General features: G+C 48.9%; 1 protein-coding gene across 5 annotated transcripts in view; it reads left to right on the top strand.

Annotated features, from left to right (window-relative positions):
• The window catches only part of NF2 (NF2, moesin-ezrin-radixin like (MERLIN) tumor suppressor), a 74,413-nt gene that overhangs the window by 49,628 nt on the left and 11,480 nt on the right, over positions 1–13,305 (top strand). Inside the window, exons 10-16 of one of the 5 annotated variants that reach the window (XM_008515680.2) lie at positions 115–228; positions 2,740–2,862; positions 3,617–3,834; positions 4,677–4,782; positions 7,634–7,761; positions 9,647–9,812; positions 11,230–11,274. In XM_008515680.2, coding sequence (XP_008513902.1) covers positions 115–228; positions 2,740–2,862; positions 3,617–3,834; positions 4,677–4,782; positions 7,634–7,761; positions 9,647–9,812; positions 11,230–11,265 — 891 coding nt within the window. In that variant the 3' untranslated portion in view covers positions 11,266–11,274. Of the gene's footprint in view, positions 1–114; positions 229–2,739; positions 2,863–3,616; positions 3,835–4,676; positions 4,783–7,633; positions 7,762–9,646; positions 9,820–11,229; positions 11,425–13,305 lie in introns of those variants that run through there. The other 4 variants (XM_070626926.1, XM_070626927.1, XM_008515679.2 and 1 more) reach the window with 4 other exon arrangements.

Below are 13,305 nucleotides of genomic sequence, written 5' to 3'. Positions count from 1 at the left end.
AGGTTTCTTACTGCCCGCAAGAGCCCTCAGACCAAGATGCTGTAGTGCTGGTGAGCTGGTAGGCAGTGAAGTAAATTTGTGGGCTTAACATTTCTCTTGTTTCTGTGGCCACAGATTCTCCAGCTATGTATTGGGAACCATGACCTTTTTATGAGGAGAAGGAAGGCTGATTCTTTGGAAGTTCAGCAGATGAAAGCCCAGGCCAGGGAGGAGAAGGCTAGAAAGCAGGTGAGCAAGACCGAGTGAACTGCTGTTGTTAGGGAGCGGTGGGTCTTGGCCTGGGAGGGAAGGTAGGGGGTGGTCGTGTACTGAAAGGAGTCGTTTGGCCATGGATATGCCTGCTCTTATTTTATCTCTGTTGCATCTTTATTGGCTGATGCCCAACTGGCGGGGTGTCAGCTCTGGAAATGAGGAATAAACTCTAATAGCATATCTAAAAGCAACGTCTCTCGTTGTTTCTCCACTTAGGTGAAGTAAGTGAAGTGTGGTGAATGCAGATTTGGGAAGAGATAGCCAAGCCTGCATGGATCCATCCAGCCATGCACCTCTTGTCCATCTAGCTGGCTTGCTTTCTTTTTGCCTGCCTGTCTGCTTTGCCCAGCCTTCCCCTTTCCTAATTAGATGGTGATAGAATGCATGGAGGCATTTCACTGCTTGCTGCTGGAACGCTAATTAGACTCCGGCCGCACCTCCCACTGCAGGTCAGCCCAGGCGGCACATCGCCCGCAGCGGGAGGTGCTGGGAGCACGTCAGCAGACCGGACGGTCTGCATCATTGTTTTCTACTCACAGACCTTTTTGACTCACTGAAATACACACAACTAATCTGAGCCTCACTGCTGAGGATATCAATTGTGGCTTTGGATGAAGCACTAGATAGAGTGGCAGCAACTGCAGACTGCTGCCCTCAGGACTTGGTGGCCCAGAGGTGTAATAATTAGTCTGTGTGCAGCTCTCTGATTTGGGGACTCCGGCGAGGCTGGCTCCCAGCCCTGAGACTTAGAATGAAATGTGCAGTTTGATCCCATGTGCTTTCAGCTCTCCGTCTCTCTACTTTCTGAGACAGTGGGCCATAGATGTGCTCTTTAGATGCTTTCGGGTGGTGAAATGGATTTTGCTGGACAAAGAAATGCTCCTGAGCCAGCCTGGGGTCACGGTGGTAACTTGAAGAAGAGCCCTCTTTGACCTCTTTCAGAGGGGCAAAGCTTAGAAGTGAGAGATCTGAAAACGGCAAGGAGCGTCTAGGCCTCTGGGCTGTGGCAGAGAATAGCGTGAACACACCCCAGACCTGCACCGCCTGTAGAACAGCAGAGACACGTCCCTGGCCTCTGCAAAACGCAGGCTCCGTTGGCCCAGGAGCACAGACACTGACCTTGGAGCCAGGTGTGAAACTTAGTATGTGATGTTAGCGAATGGCTTACCTTCCAGAGCTCAGTGTTTTCATCTGTCAAGTGGAGCTAATGATACCTCTTCTCTGTCTCAGATCAAAGGACACAGTGTACCTGAAAGTCTTTGTAAGCTTAAACTACTTTGCAGACAGGAGGTCCCTTTTAATTGGGGTGGAGGTCGCAGGGAGAGTGCAGTGCTGGGAACAGAAGGGAATAGCTGCACTTTTTTCAAGCAGAGAATAATGGAGATAGAGTAATCCACCTAATGGAAATCGTAATATGATGGAAATTGGAGAACAAATTGGCTAAGCTTTTCATTGACCTGCAAGAGAAAAATTGAAGAAGAATTTATGCTATTTTATTGCTTGTCTTTGCATTATTCCTTCGAGTCCCAATGATTTTTTTTTTTATCTTAGTATTTAGAAAAAGCAACAGTGGTAGAAATCTTTTGTTTGGGAGAAGATTGAAGCAAGAAATAAGTAGTTAAATGTGCTGTAATTATTTAAGGAAGAAAATAGTGCAGTGGACACTTCTGGGTTCTGCTTTCCGAACTCAGTTAGTACCCTAGGATCACAGAGAATAGCACTTGTCCTGTGCTTGTTCTCCTTATTAAGCTCAGCATGTGGTCCAATTAATACAGTGATCCAGAAGGCAAGGGAGGTGGTGGCTGCTTTGTACTGGTGCCTTAAGGACGGGGGAGTGTGTGCTCCCTGCCTGGCTCCCTCTCGCAGGCCTGGCTCAGGAGTTGCCTCCCTGTGAGGCTATGAGAGTCTGTGCTGTGGCTGCTGCAGCAGCTTCCCCCTGTGCAATACAATGTTTGAGCCACTGATGCATCACACAAAATGATTCCATCTTCTCTGTGGGTCAGGGGCAAGAGTGGAGCTATTGTTGATGAAAGTAGAGATGTGGGAGGGGTCTGTGTGGATCAGAAATGGCGAGATGGCTCGTCCAACCAGACGAGAAAGCTGTCTGTTTCTGGGGCTCCCTCTCAGGGAGAAGGAACCTGCATTGTGTCCTGTCAGCCACAGGGCAGAGCCACGTGCAGTCTCCCAACAAAAAGGGATATTGGCAAGGTGGCCGTTTCAGCACAGTGTGTGAGAATGCCTCCTTCGATCCAGGTAGAGACAGGGCTTGGTTTTTTGTCGTTTGTTTGTTCATTCACCACTAGATGGTTTTTCAAGGAACAGAGCTTTCAACTCTACAGCTGGTTTAGAAGGACAGAGGGTAGTGGCGGCAAGAATGACACTGGCTACCTGTAAAGGGAAAACAAGGGTCTCCAAAGGGGAGCATTCTTGGATCTCTGCACCAGAGGTCGTGAGCCCTGTGACTCTGACTGCTCTCCTTCCCCGCAGATGGAGCGGCAGCGCCTTGCTCGAGAGAAGCAGATGAGGGAGGAGGCTGAACGCACGAGGGACGAGCTGGAGAGGAGGCTGCTGCAGATGAAGGAAGAAGCAACAATGGCCAACGAAGCACTGGTGATTTTCGAGGAGTCCGGGTCCCAGGAGGCTCTTTGGGGACTTGCTCAGTTTTCTGAAGTTAGGCCTCCTGAGGACCACAAATTAGCGACATTTGCTTTGACCCTTTATATCTGCTTAAAAAAAAAATTCCGTGCCTTTTCTTTCCACCTGTGTTGGCTGAAGCAGACTTAGGTTGAGTTCATGTGCAGCCAAACTCCACTTTCACCGTGGGCTGCCTGTAGAGTAGGGCTCCTCAGCCCTGGCACTGCTGACATTGGGGCCAGATCATCTTTTGTGGGTGGAGCTGTCCTGTGCATTGAGGATGTTTAGCAGTGTCTCTGGCCTCTGTCCACCAGACAGCTGTAGCACCACCTCACCCCCCCATTTGCGATGATCAGAAATATCTCCAGACATAATTGTATGTCCCCCAGGGTGCAAATTCTTCTCTGGTTTTGAACCACCGATTTAAAGGGAAAGAAGAATAGAGCTAAGTTGCTTTTCTCCCTCATAAAGCAAGCCTCAGCTCAAGTGGGTATGTGAAAAAGGAGCTTTCTTGTTGCTCCCCGTGGATGCAACCGGAAGGGCACTTCTGAAAAGTTGAGGGATGTGTCTTGTCATCTGTTGCCAGAATGTCATCTGAGGGGACACTCAGTGGCAGGGCCCCAGGGAGTCTGAGACTCTGCTTCTTGCTGACCTGAGTGTCTGAGGCCAGATCCAGGTGGGATAACAGGCGTGTGATCCCCGTTCCAGCTGACAGTGCTCTTGTCCCCAGATGCGGTCTGAGGAGACGGCTGACCTGTTGGCAGAAAAGGCCCAAATCACTGAGGAGGAGGCAAAACTCCTGGCACAGAAGGCCGCAGAGGCCGAACAGGAAATGCAGCGCATCAAAGCCACAGCCATTCGGACCGAGGAAGAAAAGCGCCTGATGGAGCAGAAGGTGCTGGAGGCCGAGGTGCTGGCGCTGAAGATGGCTGAGGAGTCGGAGAGGAGGTCAGAGATGGGAGAGGGTGGGAGTCCTGGGCGAGGGGCTGCTCGGTCCTACCCTGCCCTGAGGCAGAGCTTGACTGCAGCTGTCCTCAGGCTGCTTCTCCATCTTCTGGGGCAGGGGCGTGTAGACTGGTACTTAATCAGGTTTTGGGGCTGGAGCCTGCAGAAGGACTCAGGAACCCAGTCTCTTGTCGAGTGGACCTCTGCTCATGCATCTGCCCTTGTGATAAGCCCCTGTCCTCTGATAGCCGTGTTGGTAGGAAAACCATTGGGCCTGTCCACAGGCTGCTGTTAGCTGAGTAGGTATAAGGAGGCTCTTCTTACATTTAAAATATGCCGTTCTTTCCCCTTTTTGTTTAGGGGGCCTGTGGGGAGACAGCAGCTATTTACCTTTAATGTAGAAACGAGGCACCCTCTTCCCTGCAGCCCATCCTTGTGCTAAGGCTCCTGAAGCAGATGGGAGGGAAGGGCCAGGATCCTCTCTGTGGCCAGAAGGCCTCAGCTCATGACCAGGTTGAAGGATGGAACTGTAGTCTGTACTTTTCAAAGACTATTCTAGGCTCTGGATTGTTCTGGTCCTGCAGCCTTCAGGTAAACACTGGCACATTCTCCACAGTGTTTGGCTCTGTTTAAACGAACAATACCTGGGAATGTTGTCCTTGCTTTGTAAGTTCTGATTTCATGTAACTGTCCCCCCCACCCTCCGCCATCCTTGTTTGCTTGTTCTGGTGCCATCTTCAGGGTTATCCCAGGTCCCTCCTCTCTGCAGATGTAAGGGGGAAGAGGGATCTCTCTCCTCCACCTGTCATCTTCAGGGGAGCTGACAGCTCCTCCTTTCTTGGCAGGGCCAAGGAGGCAGATCAGCTGAAGCAGGACCTGCAGGAAGCCCGTGAGGCCGAGCGAAGAGCCAAGCAAAAGCTCCTGGAAATCACCACCAAGCCCACATACCCAGTGAGTCTGGGCAGGGGGCCGCCAGCCTGTGGCTGCTTCAGACTTCATAACCTTCCCTTCCCTTCCAGCCGGGCGCCTTCAGGGTGACTGTTCAGGCAAATGCATGGTGCAGTGAGTGATGCAGAGAGCCTACAGTTAGGGACTGGGTAGAACACCTGGTCTGCCATTTGACCTTGGGCTAGTTAGTCACCTCTCTGATTTAAGAGATAACAGGCAACAGGGCCTTTTCCAGCTCTGAAATGTTCTTCTTATTCTAGGTAAGTAAGAGAGTCCCAAGTTATCATCAAGACGATTTGCTCTCTAGCCTCTTAAGGCCACAGTGAATGTAATCTTCGACTACCGGTATATACCACATCCCATAATTGTAGTTCTGGGCAAGGATAGCCCATATACTTGGAGTGAACTACTGCCATGCACGAACCAGCTTCCAACCTCAATTTTGGGACAGGGAGACAGACTTTGATTAAATAGGGTCACAAAATGAATTGGGAAGCCTCTTCCCTTCCTTTCCTCTCTGTGTTCAGTTCAGCAAATATTTTTGCACATCTCTTCTGTTCTACATAATACTAGGCAGATGCAGAGCCTTTGTACAGACAAGGTGCACAGATGCCTAGGGGAGACCTTAGCCCAGCGTGGAGGACCAGGTGAGGCTCAGGATGCGTCTGAGCTGACTCTTGAAGGGTGAGTCAGAACTAGCCAGTGGGAAAGCAACAATAGAGTATTCTAGGCAAGCATGCCAGTGTGCACACAGCACAAACACATGCACTGCACGTTCACACACACTGCAGAGATATGCATGTGGCAAAGAGGCGCAGGCAACAGAGGCATAAGCTCAGGGTTTGAGATGGAGGGAAATGTGAACAGTTTGCTCTTGTCATCTGTTCTTGTTATCTGTTGCTGTGTGACGAGCCACCCCAAGCCATCCATGTAGCTCAAAACCACCATGTGTTATTCTCTCTCGTGGCTTGGTGGGTTGGTTGGGCCAATGGTCTGTCCTTGGGGTCTCTGAGGTGGTTGCGGGCAGATGGCAGCTGGACTGGAGTCATGTAAGGGCTCATCTGGGCTGGATATCCAAGATGTGTGTGTTTTGAAAATATACATTGCAGCAAACTTTATATACTTTTCTAACAATAAGTAAATCAATCCTGGAGGTGATCATCCATATCAGCCTTTTAATCATATTCCGTTGTATGGAGGATCGTAATTCATCTAGCCAGTCCCCTGTGGATGGATATTTAGTCTGTTTTCTTTTGCAGTTATGAACGAAACTGCACTGAACATCTCTGAACACAAATCTTTGCACATCCATGTGGATATAGTAGAACAAATTCTCATGAATAGAGCTGTGGGGTCAGATTTCCCTTTCTGAGGCTCTCCACAGAGGTCGTCCCTGCGTGTCCCCTCAGGTCTTGCAGCGCCTGGCACTCATCTTTTCGGACATTTTTATGAAGCGTAACATACATACAGAGAAGTGTCCAAATTGTAGCTATACAGCTTGATGAATTTTCACACACTCAACACACCCATGTACCCAACACTCAGATTAGAAAACAGAGTGTTCTAGTACCCCAGAAGCCCCCTCTCAGTACCACCTTCACACGTTTAATACCCACGCAGACAGTCTGCCTCAGGCCTTGTTATTGTCTCAGATGCGATCGCTGAGCCTCTGCTCATTCCCAGACGCTGTCCTAGGCTCAGTAAAGGATCCAAGAGTGAAATAGAGGCAGATCCTGCCCTCAGGAAACTTGCCAACAGTAGAAAGATGAAGATATAGCCAAAAAGGATTCTTTTACGGGTTGGAGTTAGAGTAGTGCCATTACGAACTGGAAACACAACGTTAACGCACAGCAAAGAGTTGTCATCTGGCCGAGAGGGATCTAGAAAGGCTTTGGTGAGAAATCATAGTATTTGAGAAGGGCCTTGGAAGGGAGATGGTAGTGTAGAGAGGAGGCGTGGTTTAGGCAAAGAAGCAGAGATGGGACAGCAGTGTGGTCCCAAGGGGTAATAAATGCTATCATTTACGGTTTTGTGGGGCAAATGGTGGAAGAAGCTGGAGAAGTAGGTTGGGGCAGTATTTCAGATGACTTTTTGTTCTGGGGTGAGAAAGTCCTCAGAACAAATCTAATTGCTTCACCCTATGCTTCAAGCCACACCCTGGCTTGATCTTCCAAATCCAAACTCCTCAGCAGACAGGGGAGCTCTTTATGGTCTGCTCCAGTCTCCCACCCGCCTCCCCACACTGGCACTGCAGGCACTCAGCATTCTCGCTGAGCTCTCTCTGCCTAGCCCGGGGCCAGCCTCTTGCCTGGCAAGCCTTCTCTGGCATGTCCTCTGATGCCAGCAGAGGCAGCATCTCTTCTAGCATACCTTCTCCAGCTTTCTCGGCCTCTGTTCACTCCCTGGCTACAGTGTTTACCTGTTTAATTGTGATGGTCTACAAATGCATCTGTTTGCTGAACAAGACTCAGCTGCTCTGAGCCAGGGAGCTGTCTTGTTCTGTGTTTCCAGTTCCTAGCATGGGGCCTGGGTGTTTCCTCCATGAAGAAGTGAGTGGGTGTTGTGTTGAGTTTGGCTGAGCATGAAGAATGGTTAAAGGCTTGAAGGGAACGGAATGATTTGCCTGGATTTGGCATCTTTGGGGCCGATCACCTGGCAGCAGCGAGTGTAGAAAGATTGAAGAGAGGAGTCATGGGGGTGACAAGTGTGATGGGAGGTCGTGGTGGTGCTGGGAGACAGGGCCCTTGCTGTGCCCACTGCCTTTGTGGCTGTTGGAGGGTCACTGGTTAACACAGCAGTGCCCTTCTGTTCTTGTAGAACCCGAACCTCCTAATCAGCGATTTCTCATTCATAGCCCATGAACCCAATTCCAGCACCATTGCCTCCTGACATAACAAGCTTCAACCTCATTGGTGACAGCCTGTCTTTCGACTTCAAGGATACTGACATGAAGCGGCTTTCCATGGAGATAGAGAAAGAAAAGTATGTGGCCTCCTTCAGCCTCCCTCATGCCCTGCTCGGGCAGCTGGTGAGCTAGAGTGAGTCTGTCTTATCTGGGGAAAGTGGAGGGTTGACACAGCAGCCTGTCGCCAGCTCCTGCAAAGATTTGCTCTGTACTTAGCCACTGGAGGAAGAATTTCCTAAACAGAAATGAAGGACAACAGACCAGCATTCCTTCCAGGACAAAAATGACATGTGATTGGTGACCTGGAGTTTATAGTGGCTCAAAACTTCCCCTAAAGTATAAAGTATAAATATAAAGGATTGATTGTCAGGGGTCCCCAAGTCAGCCAGACTGCTGTCCACGTGGTGACAGAGCACGTGATAATGTTCTAAACTGGTAATAGAACACGTTTCCTAGTTGTGTTCTCTGGCGGCTGAGATTTGTGGTGATTCCCCTGACTAGAATGAAGGTGGGAGAGAAGCTCAGGCTCGAGGCTGAGGAAAGCAAACAGGTGGGGCAACAGCCAAGCTGAGCCAGCCCTCGCATGCAGCAGCACTGAGCTGAGCCCAGCATGCCTGTTCACAGCAGCTGCTGCTGAGCTTTCTTCTTCCTTCATTTTGTGGTCAGTGGAAGTGGATCCGAGATGAAAAGGCGTCCCACTCCAGAGACTGTTTAACCGAGCTCCCCTAATTCAGAGCCGTAGGGAAATCGCCCAGCTATGCCATGGCTTGCGAGAGAACAATCACATAGCTGCCGTGTACTGAGTGCCTGGGCATCAGGGTTTTTCAGCTTTTACTCACTTCATTCGCACAAATAACAGCAAACTGACATCAAAGGTAGGTTTTAGCGTTCCCGTTTATAAATGAGAACCCAGATTTAGAGCATCTAAAGAACTCACCCAGCATCCTGGAGCTGATGAGGCACAGACCTGGGGTTCAGCCCTTCGCCTGTCTGACTCTACAGCCTGTGTGCCTTCACCTTGTGGAGCATCCTTGGATAACCCTCTTGGGAAAGTCTCCTTGGAGCCCAGCATGAGCAACCATGAGTCGGGCTCTGTGTCTCTTTGGCTCGCATACTGAGGGTATAGATAAGTAGCCAGTGAGCCAGAGTCTCTGTCCATGGTATCTTCTGTCCGTGGTATCTGCTGTCTGAGTTCCCCTCCCAGCCTTTCACCACTGTCCAGGCATCCCCAGTGTTACGTGATTATGATCAGGATGAGGCCATATCCTGTTCTGTGTGCTGCTTTTTTATAGCTTGTGTTTTCTTACTTATGACCCGTACACATGTAGCCATGGGAATCGCTACAGAATGTTCCTTAGCATTTGTGTTGCATGGTTTGCCTGGCCATGCCCTTGTAGTTGGACACTTTCAGGATGGTTTCCAGGTTTTCATCACAGAGACAGTGTGTATCTACTTGCAGGTGAGGTAGTGCAGATCTTTTTCTTCCTGGTGTTGGCTGAGTGAGCTTCTGTCATCTTTAGGAGATGATGTCCCCAAACAAGTGGGGTGTGGCCACGGCCTATGAGAGGAGGTCTCTTGAATGGAATTACTTCTCGAGAAGGGTTGAGACGAGATTGTTTTGGATGCCAGGAGGCTTGCTTCATGTGTTGTTTTTTGTACAGAACTGAGAGCTGTCTGTTAGAACTGGTATTTGTGGAGCACTTTATGGGAATTTCCAGAGGGCTTTCTTACACAGCCCTGGGGTCATTATCCCTATTTTATGGGTGGGGAAACGGATTCAGTCAGAGCAGTTAAGTGACTGGCCCAAGCTCCCACGACCTGTGAGCGGCAGAGTAGAGACGTGAACCCCAGGCTTCAGACCCTGGATCCCACCCTGAGCAGCTTGTTGGTCTGGAGCATCTCAATTCTCATAGGTCTCGCTGTTTGCCAAAGCCGTGATACACAGTATCCCCTTGCCGGCAGAGTGGAGTATATGGAGAAGAGCAAGCATCTGCAGGAGCAGCTCAATGAGCTCAAGACTGAGATCGAGGCCTTGAAACTCAAAGAGAGGGAGACGGCCTTGGATATTCTGCACAACGAGAACTCCGACCGGAGTGGCACCAGCAGCAAGCACAATACCATTAAAAAGGTACTAAGTCTCTTGTCTTTTGCTGATCAAGACAGTCATTAATGAAATGTGAGGTTGGCATCTGGTTTTCTCAGTAGCCGAATCATTAAACTGTTGTCATTTTTTTATGTGTACTTAGTTGAGGAAATTTTTTGACTCATGCCAGAAAGGAAATTTAATCTGCCAGTGACTGTGAACCCATTGGCTTTATGGAAGGGGAGCTTGTGTTAAAAGCTCGGATGAAATGAATCACTGTTACGGGATGGGTTTTGATCCATCATTTAGCAGTAAAGCAGTTCTGTCTTTTAGGCCAAGGGGAGTTATGCCCAGGGAGCTGCCTTACTTAATGAGAAAGCAAAATGAAAAGGAGGCTGTTGAGAGGGGACTCTCCCTCTAGTTTCTTTGTGTTTTTAAGTGGCAAGGACTATAAAATTCTGTTCTTGATTTAGAAACCAAATTCTGAGTTTTTAACTTTTTTCACACCTAAAAGGATGTATCTAGAAGAACCTTAATGCTTTAAAAGATGACTTAATTTATGTTGCTAACAGTTCATATCTTTCTCCATTTACATTTTGAGGTTTCAGCATTTTAGAGGAAGTTAAGTTCCATACTTAAATGTCAGCCCCAGAGTATATTTCTCTTATGTTGGGCAAACCAGAAAGGTCCTCTCTTGCCAGTTGATGTCTGCTCCAAACTGATAGCCCAGGATCAGGTTAACACCTGTAAAATAGGTGCCATTAAGATAAGACTGTTCATTGAGTCTAGTTAATAATAGTTTAGATATGCTTAATTCTTTGCTCTTTACCTTAGTCTTTAAAATGGTCTTCCGGTTTAAGGAATCTCTGTTGTCAGTGGTTAAGCTGTATCTGAAAACTCTAAGAGATCTGTGTCCACCTGCCATCGTTGATGAGACAGTCGGGAGCAACCGAATTCTTTCTCTTGACTGCATTTGTGTTGGCACCGGATAGAGAATTCCTTTTAATAGCATAACCTAGAAGGAAAGACCTTTCCATATTGCACATTCTTCTTTCCTCTGGCTTCTGTAAGTTACTGGGTTTCCCTTCCAAAACCAAATTATTAAACAGCAAAAGGGGAGCTACAGCGAGGCCTGAGCCAGTGAGCAGAGAGTTAGATAGTGATGGGGCCAGGGAGCCAGTCAGCCCTCGGAGGAGCTGCCTCAGACCCCACCCTGCCCCCACCGACTCATGTGGGCACCAGAAGCCGGCTCATCTCTGCCGCTGCTGCAGCGAGCTGGGCCCTCAGCCACGGGCACCTGGAGTGCTGAAACCTGGAAAGACCTGTTTCCGAGCCATAAAAACAAATGAAGTCACTTGTCACAATTTCAGGCCTGTCTGAGCATTTTGCAAATGGCACATGTGGCATTGTTGATATCACAGGGTATGTTTTTGTTTTTCTTCATTTTATTTTGCTGGTTTAGCCTCAAGCCCAAGGCAGAAGACCTATCTGCATTTGAGCCCTCAAAGTAGGTTATTCCCAGGTACTCTGTATGTGGTGATGGTACTGCCCTCTGTGATACTAACCCATGCATGAGCTTGCCTGTCTCTGTCCCCGTGCCACACCCAGCCCTCCCAAGGGCAGGTGGCGCCTGGGTACTGGCCGCAGCATGCTTTGAGTCTGAGAGCAGGAGTCCGCCATGTGGGGCCAGACCAGCCTCCAGGGGTCCGGCAGCCTGCCTCGTTCTGAAGAGCATGTCATGGGGCTGTAGGACCAGTCATCCTTCACATCTGGTGTCATTGTTGGGCTGGGGAAGGTCATGGCTTCTTGTCCAGTCAGGTCTGTCTAAAAAGTCTTTTGTCTTGGTGGTGTACTCCTTAGATAAATAACCCTAGCATGGAAACGGGATAAATTTGGGTGTTTTTAAGAGTGGTGTCTTTAACTCAAGATCAAGACTTTTCATGTGGTGATAGCCTCTGAAGATGCATGGGCATACCTGGCAGCTTCTGGTCGTGGAACGAAGGGGCTGCCCATGCTCGCTTATTTTCATTTAGAGCCTCCCCTTTCTGTGCACATCCATTTTCTTTTCAAGTAAAGCAAAGAAATAGCACAGGGATCTGATTTGTAGTCAGTCTCAGTGGACTGTCTGTCTGTCAGCTTCAGCTGACGTCTCTGCTTCAGCTCCCGCACAGCCTGGGGCAGAGTTGTGGTTGGAGTGAACTCACGTTGGGACAGTGCAGACTCGGGTCCCCAGGAGATGGGCAGTCAGTGGTTGTTGAGTGAATTAATTGAATGATTGCTGCTTTCCTTCTGCAACAGCTCATTACTCTCCCAACATGTCTAGGCAGTGGAGAGAGTCTATCATGCCCAATAATAGAGTAACATCCTGCCTCTGCTCTTTGCCTAATCCCCAGTAGTACCCAAGCCAGAGAGGCCACCAACACTCGACAGCCACAGTGGACGTGTCCTTTAGAGTCCTCACTGTGGTTTCTGCTACTAGAATAAATAAGCTCATTGGAGGCTTTCTACCAAAAAGTGAGATCTGGCGGAAGATAGATCCTATTTGTGGTTGTTATCCAAGCAAGAGAGGTTAGCTATTAAAGTCCCAGATGGATCTCATTATAAGATGGATTTGAGCTGTCAGTGGTTCCAAGAATCCATGGCATGAACCCCAATTTGTGCAAGACACTTTTATTCAGTGGGCTCCTATTTCTTGTGCTTTCATACCACACGTTGGTGTTGAACACCCCAACGCTGAGCGGTGCGTACTCTGAGCAGGGCAGTTATGGCCAGCATCAGAAGGGGCAGCCCAGTGGACCATCTGCTCAAGTAGTGACCCCATGGCACCCAGAGGAGTGAATCTCCCTCAGTTTCCTGGACTTTGTGGCTTGCACAGGGCAAACAGAAAATCCCTTGTTTCAGCCTGTGTTGTCGGATATTCCCCACAAGTGACCATACTATTCCACCTTGATGTGATTTCGTCTTCCTTCTTTCTGTAATGATTCAGAACGTTTAAATTCTTCAGGGGCCTGATTTTCACTGTCAGTTTTCACTGAGCTGTTATTATAGACAAATGAGGTTTGATTTGTAGTCATATTTGTCCTGTTCCTAGAACGTATACAGAAGCCTTTCTTTTTAATGTCTTGATGTAAAAACTTGTTTTCCAAGGAGGCCGCCAGGCTCCAGTTAATCAATAATTCTGATTACTCAAGGGTTAATAAAAGCATGGACTTGCCTTTTAATCAACTGGAGTTATCGCAGCATCACTCAATTAAATAGTGGCAGTTTTGCTACACGTGAATTTTGATGCACTTTCCTTCCATTTTCTAGCCTTTCATGGTCCCTATGGCCAGTGACCAGGACTGACCACCAGCCACCTGCCTGTGCTAGGGTGGCTCCGGGGTTGTGCCTGCTGCAGTCTGTGCCAAAGTGAGCCTAGCTGAAGAGAAACACCACTGCAGGCTTAGCAAGTGTGGGCACCTGGAATGTCAAGGGCAGAGCTCCATGTAGAAAGTCCGGGAGAAGAGCTGGAAAGGCTGGTGGCAAACTGGAGAGTTTC

Source organism: Equus przewalskii, chromosome 7 (genome assembly GCF_037783145.1).
Source record: "Equus przewalskii isolate Varuska chromosome 7, EquPr2, whole genome shotgun sequence".
Taxonomy (NCBI): Eukaryota; Metazoa; Chordata; class Mammalia; order Perissodactyla; family Equidae; genus Equus; species Equus przewalskii.
Note: the sequence above shows the minus strand (reverse complement) of the source record. Positions and strands in the feature narration are given on the sequence as shown.